At 38.8% G+C, this 17,423-nt stretch overlaps 2 protein-coding genes across 6 annotated transcripts; both read right to left on the bottom strand.

The window, feature by feature from the left end:
• Positions 1–105: 105 nt before the first annotated feature.
• On the bottom strand, positions 106–9,142 carry LOC135674463 (uncharacterized). 5 transcript variants are annotated; one of them, XM_065184349.1, is made up of 8 exons: positions 8,851–9,142; positions 8,192–8,507; positions 6,596–6,755; positions 3,469–4,933; positions 2,492–2,528; positions 1,237–2,143; positions 524–1,141; positions 106–290 (listed from the first exon to the last, which is right to left on the bottom strand). In XM_065184349.1, the coding sequence occupies exons 1-4, from the start codon at positions 9,049–9,051 to the stop codon at positions 4,465–4,467; spliced, it is 1,146 nt and encodes a 381-aa protein (XP_065040421.1). In that variant the 5' UTR covers positions 9,052–9,142; the 3' UTR covers positions 106–290; positions 524–1,141; positions 1,237–2,143; positions 2,492–2,528; positions 3,469–4,464. The 5 variants fall into 5 exon arrangements, with proteins under 5 accessions (XP_065040421.1, XP_065040422.1, XP_065040419.1 ...); XM_065184350.1 differs by lacking the exon at positions 2,492–2,528 and having other exon boundaries at positions 1,237–1,372; positions 1,433–2,143; XM_065184347.1 differs by lacking the exon at positions 2,492–2,528.
• Positions 9,143–9,559: 417 nt separating this feature from the next.
• LOC135675141 (aquaporin NIP2-1-like) lies at positions 9,560–12,120 on the bottom strand. The gene is made up of 5 exons (XM_065185414.1): positions 11,946–12,120; positions 11,646–11,870; positions 10,383–10,577; positions 10,228–10,289; positions 9,560–10,008 (listed from the first exon to the last, which is right to left on the bottom strand). The coding sequence occupies exons 1-5, from the start codon at positions 12,084–12,086 to the stop codon at positions 9,750–9,752; spliced, it is 882 nt and encodes a 293-aa protein (XP_065041486.1). The 5' UTR covers positions 12,087–12,120; the 3' UTR covers positions 9,560–9,749.
• Between the last annotated feature and the right edge of the window lie 5,303 nt (positions 12,121–17,423).

Below are 17,423 nucleotides of genomic sequence, written 5' to 3'. Positions count from 1 at the left end.
CCCGACGGTTACAGAGTTAGTTGACCTGACGGTTGTGAGAGTATACTCGCCAACCGAATAAAATGTAAAAAGAATAAAGAAATGGGGAGAAATAGACCAAAACTCTGCAATCAATCATACGTTTGCTTATGACCAATTCTACAGTCTACAAATATAAGATATACTGCTCCTGTACAATGGACCGCAAGAAGGCTGAAGAAGGGAAACACACACACACACACACTACCAAAAAAAAAAAAAAAGAATTAGAAAATTACTTCCAGAACTTTGGCCTGCCTCCACGTCGCCACCTGCACATGCAAACGGATTGACAAAAATCATATATAAGGACGAAATAATAAAAAAACATTTTTCATTAAGAGTACAATATGCATCCATAACATAAAAAAATAAATATCAATCATGGTTTTTCGAAGAAAATTTCAAAGGTAAATCTATTATGATATTAGGAGAAAGAATGGGTATAATAAAGATGGGAGGGGAACGAAAGAGAAGGATCATCTCGTAGAGAGAGAATACGAACCTAAGCTGATCCAAAGGCGGCCTTGCTCTTGCGGAGAGGGGAGGAGGGCAGCGCCGAGCGGGAGCAGAGGAGGGCGTCGGCGGCGGCGGTGTGGAGGGGAACGGGGATCCGAAGATCCCTCGCGCTCAGCCCCTCGCCGGTGCCGTCGCCGATCCGGAGGTCCTCCTCCCGTATTCTTCGCACCTGGCTGTGGACCAACGGCCGGCCACCGCCGCTCTCTTCCACTTCCGGCCCCTTCTCTTCCTTCCCTTCCCCAACCATCGAGATCGCCGCCGTCATGTGGTCTCTCTCTCACGCATCCGGTGATAGGGTTTTTGGCTGGGGAGGAAAATAAATAGGGGATCGACGGGGGCAGAGGGAGTGAGAGAGACGGGTTTGCTGCTACGTTTACGGCACGCGACCTCGACGGGTGCGCGAGGTGACGAGCTTGACACGTGGATACGAGAGTTCGTTGAGATCTGCCACGCGGATAACGGCACTTCAAGCCACGATTGAATGCCAGATTGGAAAGGCCACGTGGAGGACCAATTTCGAACCACGCGTGAAGGGAGACGGGGCGGTTGGAATCAGAGAGTCGGTTGAGATCTGCCACACGGAGAAATAACACGTCACGTAGCTCTGTAACAACATAATACAAATTCTTAATGACATGCAATGAAAGGCAAACAGAAAAAACAGAGGCCATCTACGGAAGTCTATGAGATTTGTGTCACCTGAAAGGACTTGGATTTCATTACAAAGTAGCTCAAAATTGTTGTTCTGTGCGTGCAGATCCTCCCATTTCTTGGAGACTCAACCATAGATTGCAGCTAAGGGGAGATTATGATGAGACATTCTATCTGCTTCCATCTGAAATCATCTTAAGTTAACTACAAAACTGTAAATTAAGATGAAAACAGAACATAGCACCTTGAGATATAGATGGTGTCTGGATCTGCAACCATAATATTTGGTAGTGAATCAAGAGACACTGAATCAGAATCACAGGTAAGCAGCGGCTCCTTTCCCTTATCAGAGACTTACAAGCTTTCAGAAGCATCAGCCCCAGCCATAAGATGCATCTGGGGCTTCCAAATTACTAAACATTAACCAGCAATAGTCATCCTTGGGAACATCTTGGATAGTGGTATCGCCTTCATCTGGAGATGCCTTGTCATCGACAGTCATAACAATAGCTCTGGAACTCGGGTCTTCCATTTGTGTGTCTCAGACATATTTTTCTCTTGGCTCGGGCATATTATTTCCTCTTCATGGATTCTTGATGGTTCTTGAACGCCTTCAGTAATCTAATGACCTCCGGCTGGATCAACTTCTACATGTTTTTCTCTCATAAAAGTGTTGAGACACTGAACAGGTTGGTCTTCATCAGCACTAAGCCAGCCACTCAACAGTTCATCATCATCATCCATCTCATTCATTACTTCCTTGGTCGCCCGTTAGAAAAGAATGCATGCCATGTTTCTGACGGTTGTGGAATGTATTTTCGAAACCTTCATGTACGGAGATCTTGGAAACCTCAAAGTCTGACTATAGGAAGGGCTCAGGGATGAATAAAAACTTCTAAGGCCATTAGTGTTTGTGTACAGAATGCAGCAAGTTCTGTTCCAGATTCCAGTTTACCTGCAAAAACAAGAAAAGAAATCCAAGTTAACAAGCACCGAATGTAAAAGTTGTGAAGGTCACCGGTGTTTTCTATGCAAGACATCGAATTTGTGCAGACATTGTTCACCTATAAACTAAATCTACTAACACCTAGATAGACAGTAGTTCTAACATCATCGCATCATAAAAGTTTGCAAAGGCCAACACGACCAGTATGATTTTGTGCCATTATTAGTATTGGCCTATTGTGTCATCTAATGCTTGCAAAATATTTCCAGTTCCCAGGCATTTCATCTGACAATATCGAAACAAGAGAAGCTGGAATTGTGCAATCAGGCAGCATATCAGTGAGAAAGAAACACTTACGGATAATCTTAGCACGAAGTCTATCCAAGCTCTGAAGCTGCTTGAATGCAAAAATAAATTATTAATTTGGAGGAATGTTAAAAATGAGGGGCATAGCAGGCACATCCAACATGAATGCTTCAAAACTAAAAGTCCAAGTCTAAGCATAGTGGCCAACTACAAGATATATATACTTCTAAATGCTTACCATGCCCAATATCTAATGTGTATCAGGTGCCAGTGCTCAAATATCTCAGATGCATTTCAAAAACTTTGTTGAAGTATCCAAATCTTTTAATAATGTTGACTAATAGGATACTCAATGAACTTAAGAGATAAGAAATATGACATTAGAAACTTGAGGACTTCACTTTTCTTCAATGGATAAGATGTGTATATGATATAAAAATGTTGTCAACTGTCATTTGTATTGAGCATCATAAGGCGACGATATTGAAATGTTATTTCGGCCTCAATTTTCTAAAATTACTGAAGCAATTTTTTTAAGAATATAGCAATACTTGCGAATTATTTATTGTTTATCATGTTAGACAATAACATTTTTAACTCTCTAAGTAAATCTCAAGGCTTGTTGCACATGATAATTACACAATAAAAAGAATCTACTTGCCATATCAATTGTTTTGTATCTTTTTATTTACCAATATCAGCAAATTCATATCAGTTCTTAGCATTAACTTGTACCCCAATCAGTACTTGAGGGAAACTAAATCTTTCACTAACAATGTGTAAGACTAAACTGCAAGAATATTAATCCACAAGTATATCTTGGAACTATCACCATTCTAAACAAAAATAGTACTTTAATCGTGTTTAAAAGAGTGATGCTATATCAGTTTCATAATTCTATTTCTTCAATTTCTAGCTGTTAGACAAATTTCAATTGCTTTATAATTTTGCCTTAGCGAAAAAGATGAGGCCGTTCTGACATGTTTGGAGGATGAACACGCAACGGAGAAAAGGAGCGAAGCCATTACCATCTTACTTGAGGCCAACGAGAGGACGCGTTCAACGCAGGCATCCACGGCGGACCATCAGGCCTCGATCAGATTCGCGTTCGGGGAGATCGAGGACGAGCTTGGAGAGGAGGCCAAGCGATCCCTCACCAGGGACCTTTAAGAAAACGATGATCTCCATCGAAGGCGAGCGGAGCTCCCAATTCGTCTCAAGGGTAAGAAAGGGGGGCGATCGAGGCGAAGACGTCGATCGCGTGGAGTAGGGTTCGGGGAGACGTGATTACGGCGAAGGACGAGGTCGGGAGGGTTTTAGGATTTAATCGCCGCGCGATGGACGGGAAAGAGAGAAAGAAAGTATAATGACAGTTGATCGCAACCGTCCACTTCAACGTAAAAAATCAGAGATTTTCCATGAAAACAAAAAAAAATTAAAAATATCTTCTTCTTTTTTGCATATTTGAAAAAATACAAATATTTATCACTAAAAGATCCAGTGATTAAATGATCCATCAGTAAAAATTTCAGTAACAAAAAAAATATGTCATTAAATCATGCGACAAATTATATTCATGGCTGATTTATTCAGATTGTATCATAAAATGCGTAATAAGACAATATAATGATGTTGTGACTACTTATTCACTTGCAATTTACAACTAGAAATTGATACTAGCAAGATGACACGAAAATTTTTGGGACAAATTAATTGTGTCACTGAAAATATCTTAAACAATGACACAGGTCTTACTATTTGTCACTCGAAAAATACATGTCAACTTAGTAATTGAAGTTTTCTATCTGGAAATATCTAGTTCTGATTGAAGGGAGCATATATGATTGACACCCAATGGGCAGTATAACATTATTGATACTACAGAGGATAATATAACACTATATCAATGGAATGATAGAAATCATACAGAATTCCAGAATTGCCATGAAACATGACTGATTTGAACTCCACAGCTTGCTAGGAGATCCGGAAAAAGGAAGGATCAGGTTGATGACCTTCTTACTTTAGCTCTTTGAACCACAATGCTCCTGCAAGAATTTGTACAGCTCTTCTGCAACTGTTAAGGGATACTCCTCTTGTGGAAGAAGAGCCCCTGGAACCTCCACAAATTTAGTGACACCTTTGGCTTCTTTTAGAGCATCCATCTCGGCTTTTGACCTCTTGGGGGCACCGGCTGTTGATATGACCAATATTGGCATCTTCCCTTCCAGTTCTCCAAATAGTTGGAGAAACTCCTCACGAGACTTAACGGGATCAAGCTCGCCTGTCAGAAAAGCAGCAGGAACATATCGAGCACCCTTCTGTTTTGTCAAGTTATATCTGCTCTCCACAATGCTTGGTGTGACATTCTCTGGGTCTGCATAGACATGGGACCTGTACTGGGATTCAATGGACTTCTCATTGCTCACCAGCACATTGTACATCATCCAACCCACTGCTGGCGCCCTCAGAGTGCCCCTCAGGAGTCCATACCTAGAGAAATTGGCATGGGGTCATGTAAGTACGGCAGTTCTATGTTCTATCTTTGCTGTACAGTTCACCAGTAATCAATACTGGAAAACTGAAAGCAGGACATGACCACCTTGCAAGATATATACGTCGCCAAAAACAAGCACCTTAGTTTACATTGTAAGCACAAATTCTAAACACCTAAGTTTATTGCAACTATCAGGTGAACTTCATTTTGGATGTTCAACAGCTTGTTTTTCCCTGTAGATGACCTCTTGAGATAGAGATCATATTCAAACACACAGATTTCATGAAATTACTTTGATTAGACACAAAACAATCCAACCATGCAAATTAATTGCATAAACTTATGAGAAGAAGCTTAGATCCATAACTACTTTGGACTGTAAAATTTTGTATAGAGAGTAGACACTTAAGTTTTAGTGCATGAACAAATATTGTATATGCCTGCACCTCACACATGTATAAAGGCCAATCTATCTAAAAGTTTTTGACCTTGGGAATCAGATGCACAAGGATAGCATTTGAACATATATATTGACACATAGTTGTCACTATTTTAATCCACCTATCCTCTACAATCCTCAATTAACATTGTGTTCTCCAGCTTCAATAAAGCTGTGCTAATGTGCAAGGGCTTTCTCAAGTCCTTCCAAACCCTAGCTGAAAATGCTGACAAGATCACTGATCTTTAATCAGGAGCTTTACACAGTACCTTGAAGACCAGCTGAAAGTGAGACATTAGAGAGCTTCTATATAAATTTGGAAATATAGTCAAAGATTAAAAGGTCATAGGAAAATTGTAACATATCCAACATTTCAGATGCACTAAGCAGACAAACAGGATATTTAACTAAAAGGATCTCTCTTCTTTAATTAATTTCTTTGTTATTTTTATTAGTTATATTTGCAAACTTCTGTTGAAGGTTAGAAACAACAAAGTCACTATCTGTTAGTATTTGTCCATCCATTACAACTACTACTTGCAGATCATTTTTTCAAGTGCATCATAGATTCAAAAAACCTAACTTCTGTATGAGTTTATATAATGACTCGGGCCTGATGGGCTAACTGACCTATCAACTTTGTTTGGTCTAAACCACTGACCAAAATGTTTAAGCTGAAGTTGATAGTAGTACACTCATCAGACCCTTATAAGTCAATCTTAATCCTGCCCACTTTCGATGTGGGACTAATCAGGAGTGTTACAATCACCCCCACTCAAAGGCTTGACGTCCTCGTCAAGCCCCAACATAACCCAGATCAAACCCTAGCATAGTGCATGTGAGGCGTAGCCCAGTGGTGGCTCCATGCCGTGACGAGTCCTCTGACTCCGTCTACAGGTAGCCCTTTCCTACTCGAGCCCTCTCACCCTGTCCAAATGCTAGGTCGGCTCTGATACCAAATATAATGACTCGGGCCTGATGGGCTAACTGGCTTATCAACTTTGTTTGGTCTAAACCACTGACCAAAATGCTTAAGCTGAAGTTGATAGTAGTACACTCATCAGACCCTTATAAGTCAATCTTAATCCTGCCCACTTTCGATGTGGGACTAATCAGGGGTGTTACAGTTTAGGTACACTTAATATATGTTCTACAACTTATATGTTGGAAATAAGATTAAATATGAAACAATACATGATCAAGTCAAACAAGTAAGTACCTTGACTCCATGTCTGAACTTCGACCGAAGACTATAGGAAGAGGACCAGCCCAAGTAGGTGCAACAGCTGCTATGGATGCAGGACTAATTGAACGCTTTCCAGCTGCACGAACTGCAATAGTTGCTGCATGTCCTCCCCCAAAAATAACCAACTCGCCTTCTGATTTTGATAGAATAAAATAAGAACATACAACAATAGCTAGAAAAGTAATCTCACAATAAGAAGTCACAGCTCAAAAGAAGGTTTCATGGATATTAACAATTCATACATATGAATTTGAGAGACATTAGTTATGCTTAGCTCATTTGAACATGTACAACAAAAAAATTTTGTCTAACAATTTTCCATTACATATCAATTTTGTACATTCACATTATGTGATTTCTAATACAGGAAAAAATCTTATACTGCAGCATTCTCCCATTGGACAATGTCCTATGAGGCGCCACACGAATCAGTAACTATATAGTCGGGCACCCATTCCAAGCATAAGAGTAAAGACATTATACCGAATTTAAGTGATTAAAAGCATTCATAGAAAAGTCACTCTAAAAGTGCAACATACAAAATTTGGAGAAACTCTTGGTCTCCATTTTTTAATAACTTATATTTAGTTGATCAGTCAAACTAACGCAGGTTCAATGAGACCTGGAACTTTTTCAAGATGTGGTTAAAAACTGCATCACCAAAAGAAAGAGCCTTAGTGACAGATACAAGTCAATGTTTCTTTATCCAAATAATGAAATTGACTGAGGCTATAATGCCTGTGGTATGACAATTCCTCATGGATGGAGCTACAATAATCATTATTCATGAAATTGTGCAGATGACCATATTGCAGTTGTGCTGCACAACAATCAAAACCTTTAATTTCAGATCACCTAAATTTACCAGAGGAGAATCTGATGCACCAATCAATTGAACAATGAAGTTATCCACAAGATAACCAATGCCCTTAAGTATGACTACCTCTAAACTTTTGTGTAGAAAGTACATGACTTCTCTAGAGAATTAAAACATTGGTTACCCAGAGCTCATCTAGGTTTGTTAATGAGAAGTTTTTGGCTAACAGTTCTATATTAGAGTTTGCATCTGCTGTCTTATATGCACATTATATGATTTCCAATACACGTTAATTCTTTGCAAAATGTGCTCGGTAGTCTCGATCCTCCTATACTACTATAATACACCCTTCACCCATCAAATAAATGCCCTAGGATGTAAACATTAATCAGTTGCGGCCTACCTAGGTATTGGTTATGATGGCAGAGAAACATGTGCTGCTTTAGAAGAAAGAAATACATAATAAAACAGGAAAATAGGGGATGAGATATGCTGGTATTGTAGCAGACACTTGTAGATAGTGGTTACTTTTGCTTGAGATTATTGTAGCTTTAGATGTGTTAAGTATGAAGGTTCAGTAAATGGTCTAACTTATTTAGGTTCTATTTGCAATTTAATAATGGAATGATACTGGAATCCTATGTTATCAATTTAATAATGGAGTTTGATCAGTTCTACATGAATATGACTAATACAAACAATGGCAACATGAGGGAAGTGGTCACTCTTGTCAGCCCATATTAAAATTTCACCTGAATTTGCCAGAGGACCATCTGATGCATTGATAAACTGGACAAGAAAGTTCTCCATGACATCAGCATTGTACTCCAGTGATGGCCTATCAGAAAATCCCAGACCAGGCCAATCAACGATAGTAGCACGGCATCGCACATCTCCTTCTCGCGCAACAATATCCTTCGCCACTGTCCTCCATTCCTCAACAGTGCTAACGTCCGAGATAGTGGGGATCATGAGGATCTGCGTGGCATTTGCAGCACTCTTCCCCTCATGCTCCTCATAGTAGACGTTCACAGAATTGCCGTCAAAATTCCACTGCCACTTGCCAGTCTGGAATGCCACAGGCACTTATCAGCCAAATGCAAAACACGATACTAAATCACCCAAATGCAAGCGAAGAAAAACTCCTATTTTACTCCTCTAGATTTTATGCACAACGAAATTCTTCTAATAGGGAATAAAAGAGCAATCTTTTCCGACGGAAACAGTATAAATATGCACCATCTAGTTAAAACTTCACATAAACACAAAATATCCACAAATTCAAGAACAATTTACACAGAAAGATCCAACACGATTACCACCATCAGACACCCGATTTCAGGCGCCTGAACTAGAAATTACAAGGGGCAAAGGGAAGGCAAAGAAGGAAATCTGGTCAAAAGTAGGTTACCTTAGATGGGGACGGAGAATTATCGAGGACAGGAGAAGGGGCGGAAGAAGGAGCGAGAGATGAAGAGACGCGTCTGAACCGAAGCGGCCTCGCCATCGGAAGAAGAAAAGGAGGAGAAAGGAGGCGTAAGCGAGAGATCGAGGCGGCTCGGGAGAAGCTCGCGGGGGAGGAGGGGATGAAGAGCGCAGCGGAGGTCGCCATGCTCGCAGTCGGGGCGTTGAAAGTAGGAACGGTGGCACGGAGAAATAGAAGCAGCGGAGGCGACACGATGCCTCACGCCGTCCTCACTGCTCCATTTAATATTATTCTTCACTTAAAAGAGGGAAAAAAGACCAAGAGATAATTATTTTAAAATATCAAAAATATAATATTCTTAAAATTCTTACCAGAAAATGATAGTCAACTGAAGAAGATTAAATACAATAATATATAATACATATTGGATTTCATGAGAATATTAATGATAAATTTAAATTTAGAAGAAAATTAAAATAACCTTTGACATTCCAAAGATGTACATATGATATGTGTGTATAATTTATATTACACACATACATATGAAGAAGATTATATATATATATATATGATTTAGTTTTCGTTTGTGGCGGCCTACCACACTTGTAACTGGAGATGATGATTGGACACTGAAAGTTGACCACAACGGGTACCACCAAATTGTTGAATAGAAAACAAGGTATAGAGAAGCGTAGACGAGGAATTGGTACGTGAATCATTATATCACTTATAAGAGCCTTAGTTTGTGTGAACGGAGACATGGCGTCATACTAATGAGGCGTCGGTCGTTGACTGCCACTTAAGATGACGATAATGGCTACAGAGAAGACAATACTTGGCACTTATCCTCATCGGTCTCCTTCCCCAGGCTCCAGTCTTGCAGGCTAAACACGCCCGGAAGCATCGGCCAAAGGACTCGGCATGTCCTCGCTCTGCAAACGCCGAAGCTTGAAGGAGGACAATTTCTGGGTGGTAGTCGACTGCGGTTGCTTCTCAGTCATCCTTATGAAGCTGTAGGAGAACGCCCCTAACAAGGTGCCGACCACAGGCCCAAGAAGATACACCCACAGAGCATCGTAGTTCCTGCTCGCCAACGCCGGGCCTAACGTCCTCGCTGGGTTCATCGACCCTCCTGAGATCGGCCTGCACAGCTCCATCCCATTTTAAGTGCTGTAACCCTATGCATTTCGTCTACTGAAACTGCTGTTAATCTTATTCAGTGTGTGTTAGTTAGTATATGTTCTTAGTATAACCTTATCTACAACCTAAGTGACATTACTTTCAGTATTAGGGTTCCTACTTTGATGACCAGTATCACTGTCAGTCTTGCAATCCTAAGAATGATGAGATGTATTATTTTACCCAGCTAGAATGGAGGTTATGCAGACTGCCGAGCCAACAGCTAACCCTGCCAACTCTCCTACCTGCAACAGGACGAAGATGTGTTGGGAAGCATGAGAACAAGGAGGAGCATGCATGAACTGTGGGCACGGTGAGAAGAGTTGGTGCGGACTCACAGCTTTGGAATCAGTGGCTACAGCCGAGGTGACGAACATCATGCAGAAGGTGACCACGATCTCCATGACCAAGGCCTTCAGAGCTGTGTCCGACGGCGTCGTGGTACCGAGATCGGTGATGGGGTGCAGCAGCTCGCGGAGGACGAAGGAGGAGACCATGGCCCCCGAGATCTGAGCAGAGATGTAGAATGGAACCTGCAAGGATGTATTGTAGGGAGATAAGTGAACAGGCTGATGCACAAACCCTAAACTCATCAAACAACTAAGATTTCATGAGTGGTATGTTAGCTTCTGATCATCTTCTTGTGTTAACATAATAAATTACACTTATGGAAATAAAAAGCTTAAATTATAAAGTCCGATCAAACCCAATATATATTATCCAACTCTTTCGGTCATTAGCAATATGAGACTATTCTATATTTCTAACATCTTCGACATTTCCATAAGTTATTATGATATGAATTAAGTTCAATATATGTCACTTAATTCTTATGATTCTTACCATTATGGAACGACCCTAAGAATCACTAAAGGAATTATTTTTGGCATATAATGATTTGAAGCTCTGCATCTAAGTGAGGCATCAATGCAAGCTCAGTGGTAGGAAGCTCTGGAGCACATCCTTGTTTTGGCTTTTGGTCCCAACCCCTAAAGAACTTGCATGAGAGAGAGAGAGAGAGAGAGAGAGAGAGAGAGAGAGAGAGAGAGTCTTTCGTGATTAGGACTACTTGGCATATTTCTTTACATATTTTGTGGAATGATTTGATCCACACTTGAACTTGTCATGGATCATTAATCATGGCCTGTGTCATCCCACTGGTCAAATCACAAATCTGAGTACAATCTTCTCATAAATTTTAGCCACAAGCTTTTGACCTGTTCATAAAAAAAAAGAGAGCAATTCTTTTTATCTATATATATTGGAACATAAAATATTAAGAAAAAGAGTTTGTAAGATAATATTTTAGCAGCATTACTTGCTTTTATGTTTTCTTCTGTGATGAAAACATATGGAGAGATCATGCATTATTAGAATTGGATTATATATATATATATATATATATATATATATATATATATATATATATATATATATCTGATATTAATGGTGAAAGATGAAGGCTTACTGCATGGTAAACATCAAGTTCTATAAGAAATTTAGGTATAGAGAGCAATAAAAGCTAAGCATGAGGTGGAGGAATTGACTGTGCTACTGGAGTTGGGGGAAGAGGGTGAGAGGAGATGAAGGAACGGACGCACCTGTATCCATGGGAAATGCCGGGAGACGGCGAAGGCCAAGGTGACGGCGGGGTTCATGTGCGCCCCCGAGATGTGGCCCACGGCATAGATCATCACCGTGACGATCAACCCACCGGCGACCGAAGCCCCCAGCTGCGACACCGCGCCCGCCTCGCTCTTGCTCAACGCCGCGGACCCGCAGGTGACGAACACTAGCAGGAAGGTGGCGATCGTCTCCGCGACGACCTGCAACACCAGAAGGTAGCAGCCATGAACAAGAGGCAGAGATCAAGCGTGGGTGGGTCAAGAAGCGACAATGACCTTCTCGGCAAGGAAGGGTGGGAAGAGTTCTTCGAGGCTCTTCCGGTGGAGAAGAGAGGGAGAGATGGAGGTGTGAGTTGTGACTGCATCATGGATTTCGTTGCAGGCAGTAGTAGTAGGCCTTGTGCCGTGGGAAGCCATTGCCAAGCTCTAAGAGCTCCTCAAGGTGTGGTGGCCATTCTATGTTGTTGTAGGTTGGTATTTATAGAGCGAGCTGCACTTGCTGATGCCATTGTCTTGTATGGGGTCAGCTGGGTTTCCACGTAAGTGCTCGATGAAATGCCACTCTAATCTCAGCCATCCACGTGCTTCATGTATAAGATTTACAACACATAATTCAAATAATAATGAACATGATCTTATTATGAGATAGCTCATGATGTTCATTATGCACCTCTGCATTATTTTTCTTCTATTTCTTCATGAATAATCATATTTTTTTTATCATGAGGCTACTATTAAAAATTCAATGTGTGATCTCAGTATTATTTATATCTTACTGAATAATCTTAATTTTTAATCTTCAATCATTTCATTTATGAAGTTAAATTTATGTTATTTGATACTCTGTCTATATATATAAATAAATAAAATTAGGTTTTTCATCGTACTAACAAATTAAAAGTTCTCATAAGTTAACTCCGACTTTCTCGTATAAATCTTTATGAATTTCTATATCCTTTACGAATCCACCGAGATATACCTAAATAATAATTTTTTTAAAAGATTTTTTCTTTGTATACAATTTTTTACATACTTGATTTGATCCTAAAATATAGAAAAACATATCAACCCTAATTTTTTTTTGGGGGGGGGGGGGGGGGGGGGGAGTCAATCATTTATAGCTTACCTCAACCTTTTGAAGTCTAAAAGGTAGAAGCACTAGCATGAGAAGCCATGCTTCAAAAACACAGCCTAACAATGATGTGCCACTTTGGGAAGCTGGTTTGGGCAGGCAACTTCTTGGCTTTTCTCTTGTGGATGCATGAGTGCCTACTCCTCTGTCTTCTTTGTCTCTCTTGGAAGAGTAGTTTTGATTGGGCTTTCTTCTTCTTCTTCTTCTTCCTCCAATGGTAACTTGAACCCATTGACCAGCTGATATAGGTACAACAACACACAGTGGGAGGATCAAGAAAAAGGGGAGGAAATAAAGAGCATTAACCATTGTCTCCAAGAATCTTCCACATGTGTAGTTTGGATGACATAAGAATGACTCATGTTCAGCTGCATTTCTTATGATGAAGGGTTTATAATTGGCTTCTTCAATAATTTTTCTTTGAATATAATTTAACAACACAATGTTAAGAGAATATTGATGGGAGAGATCTTGAGATAGGAATAAGAAAATAGTATTATATCGATAAGATTCGAAAGAGTTCTCAAAAACAAAACGTAAGCTTTTGAGCTGAATTAATGTCTTCATGATGCATAAATTTTTTGTTTCTTAAAGAAATTTTAAGATAAATTTAGGTCAAAATAGTATCTTAAATGTAAAATGTTGTCTCTCAATATAATTTAGTTTGTAATCAAGCATGTTAAAAATATTAAATTATATTATATCTAATAAATAAATAAATTTAAGATTATATCTTATATAAGCTTGGCTAAGATATATCATAATTAATATTTTAAGTGCTCGATGGACTCATCGAGTGTCTATAAAAATAAATTAGATTATAAGCTTTTGGATTTAATGATATTGACACTATTACTATGGTGAAAGAAAGACCCAAAACTAATGTAACAAAACATAAAATTAATGAATCTCTTTTCAACTATCACATGCATTAGCATTACAAATTAGATTTCACTTTGATTTGTTGCATTACAACTTTTTTTAATCTCAAAACAACATGAAGGTCATCACTCAATGGTGCTTCTGAGATAATGTCAACCATGGATATAAATATAATTTTACAATGGTAAAAGATTTCCTCCCAAATTTTCATTAGTGTTGTCAAGAGCAAGGATTTATAAAAGATAGATTGGATTTATAAAAGTTAGACGAACTAAACTTAGTTGAGGGATTAAACTTTGTCATCACTTTTTGTGGATTCTCTTTAGGGTCTACGTGGGTGCTTCACTTTAGTAGGCATCACCTTATGTTTTACTCAACTTGAATGAGTTTGTAATGGATCCATTACTAGAACTTTTATCTCATATGTTATAAATTTTAAATAAAATAAAAGATTAATATTTATTATAGGATATCATGATACGAAGGAGATATTGTTAAAAAATCTAAGACAACTAAAGCAGAAGAACAAAAACAAAAATATCATATTTTCATAGAAAAATAGTCTCTTATAGCATAAAAACTCGCCAAATCGAAAATCGCGTGTATAAGAAATATGTATTATATTGGGATGTCGTATATTCCTAAATATTTACAGATCTGTAGGAGAGAATGAAGGAAGTCAACTGTCATCCTCTCTAGTGGTGATCAACACAGTAAGGACTGTGAAGATGCTCCTCAAATCTCCTCGCTGTACATACCACATAATCAAGAAGGGGTCAGCCCTTCTTATTGCCCATATGCCCTAAGCAGGGGTTTGCTGGTTGAGGAGGAGAGAGAGAGAGAGGAGAATATGAGGTCGCAGCCAAAAGGGGTTTGAGTTATGACCTTTTGGTTCCCTCCTATTTATAGACGTCCATTGTCAACTTAACCCTAATGGATCATACCATATTGGGTATTGGATCTCTATCCAACTACTTAAGCTTCTAATATTAGTGAATCTCTACCTAATAATCTCTCGTTGGTTTTTATTGGATCTGATCTAATATTTTATAGGCCTATTGGATATCCAATAAGACAGGGGCTCCAACGGATATCTCATATCCGAACCTTTACTCGTTGCAACACCTATCATATATGTGTGATCCTCTAGGCTCAATATTGAGTTGGCCATGAGTCATACCTGTCACAACTCCTTTTGGCTTAGTAAATTATTATTTTCGTAATAATTTACTCGACTTATTGATTGCGAATGTACTAGGCTACTACGCTATAATCCCTAAATGATACAAGAGAATCCAATCTATTGGATGATATAGGGTTTTGCCTCAGCAAGAACACATGAGATATTCCCCTCATTTGATCGAGAGAAGATTATCCTCTATGAACACTCAATAGCCCTCGTAAATTTGGCTGTCACTCCCGATAACCGGCTGTGCTAGATCTGAAACTTCTAGGTCTATAAGTTTGATATCAAAGAGTAGAGTACTCATACAGAACATCCTTTGTGTCTTAATTCTGAGTACCATATACACCACTAGAATGACAAAATTATTGTTTGACAATGAGGTATCATCAACCATCCAACATTTCGTGAGCGAATCAATCAATGAACTTATTCTCCAATGAGAACCTATGCGGTATCTCTAGTGTCCTCACATAAATAGCTATGAGACCAATCGCCTCCAACGTATGAATAGGTATACAACACACTAGTCTATCCGGTCATCTTGATTTCTCTCTCGAGTGACCTATGTCTGAGATTATCTAAGATTTATGTTTAAAGGCGAATCAGTTTCATTATCATGATACCATGATCCGATTCTTATTGCACAGATTCATGGACATCACAATACATACAATAGACAATATAAAGTAAGAAAATAAATAAATAAATAATAAATAAAAAGAGTGTATATTATATCATGCATGTCATCACTCATGGCTTGCGGGGCACCTATGACATATCATTCGTTCAAAAATATAAACTAAATGATAGCTTTGGAGGTTTATTTTAGAGAGAAGAAATATCATTGTTCATATAGTATTATTGTTCGTAAATACTTGCACCTAAATCCATATAGTGTGGATTAATTTCTTGGAACAAAAGTAACATAGCATTGTTGTATCTTATTAAGGATACGTTGGTTGATTCCTTCGTTTAGTCATATTTTCTTGCTTTCAAAACAATTCATTATTTGTTTTAGCCAACTAAATGAGAAATTATGTGTGACATTATATGTACTAATTAGAACAATCAAATGCATACGAGTCAACCTTCAAGGAAGGAACACGCATGCAACTTGGACCATCTCCCACCTTTTGTAAAGCCACATCATTGAAGCATCTTTCCCATGAGAACACAATTGGGTGCCCATCACCACTATCTTAAATATGTGACAACTATTTCAAGTTCCATAGTAATGTTTTCTGTGGAGGAAAGCTGAAGGTGGTGACTGCTTTCCATCGATGTTATATCTAAAAATGACAATTCTCTTCGGTTGTCCTTATCAAAATGTGTGCATAGTTAGGTTTCTTCTTCCTTCTTAATTATTTTTCCTGAGAAGCCAGTGATGATTGAGAGTTAATGTTAAGATTCATGCCTTCTTTCACGGTTTTAGTAGAACCATTAGTAAAAATCCCAACCTGTATTGATTCAAATGTATCAAGTTTTATTTTTCCATACAACTCACCATCACAAGCATAATTTATAGACTTCATTGTTAGTCCAACCGATTAGGATCGTAAAATTCAAGTTTGTGATTAAATCATAGATCAAAACCTCCCTTAATCTGATCATAAGTCCAAGAACATCACTTTCAAGTGGGGTCTGAGTAGTAATGGTGTTGATGTTGCGTTTTCGGATACAAGCCAAATGCCATTAAACATTATTCTTCGAGCGACTTATAATACTTTGATTTAGTCCTTCATAAAAATGAATAAGAATTTATATTAACTTGTAAGGATTTAACGAGTGTATTACTATTAAATTTGGATATTTCGTCATCAGGTCAGACCATAATCAATAAGATCGAGCTCATATCGTAGAGTCACCATTGGATTAGCTCTCATTATGTATTAGGCTAAGGTTGGCCTCAGGACTATACTATTTCTTGAGGAGATTTGATTCAACAAGGCTAATGAATCAGATATGCCAATACTATTGTGACAGATGTATCCATGTAGATCAATCAAAACAGTAAGAGATGTTACATGCAGATTGGTTTCTGCCACAGCATCTGTGGCAATGGTATTGTGGACCCTTTTGCAGCATCTGCCAATCTGAAATGGAGGAGAAGAAGAAGCATGACCACTGAGTTGGTCACTGGCAAGAGCTTCTCTTCTCATGGAGCAGCTTCTGTGACGGGTTCCATCCTTGGTGATGATTCAAGGACAGGTCTTTTCCATGAAAGAATCTGATGGTGTTTGTCTCCATTAGGATGAACTGTTGCAGCCTTGGAACATTCTTGTGCCTTTTCCGTGTGATATTGGATTCGTTCTTGCTTTTGAGTTCACCTTGGATGTGTCTTGTGCCAAATTCTCCTCCCACTCCTACCATAGATCACCACTTTGTTCTCCCCTTGACCATACCTTTATCTAAAGATGGATTCTATCATAAGAATATTTTCCTTCCCGAGTGACATCGACAATATTTGTCGTTCTATCGAGATTTGATAGGTGAATGTCTAATCGGATTTATCACATCATCGTAAATCACAATATAAAATATTCTCTAAATAAAA

Source organism: Musa acuminata, chromosome BXJ1-5 (genome assembly GCF_036884655.1).
Source record: "Musa acuminata AAA Group cultivar baxijiao chromosome BXJ1-5, Cavendish_Baxijiao_AAA, whole genome shotgun sequence".
NCBI lineage: Eukaryota > Viridiplantae > Streptophyta > Magnoliopsida > Zingiberales > Musaceae > Musa > Musa acuminata.
The sequence above is the reverse complement of the archived record's forward strand: the minus strand, read 5'-3'. Positions and strand labels throughout refer to the sequence as shown.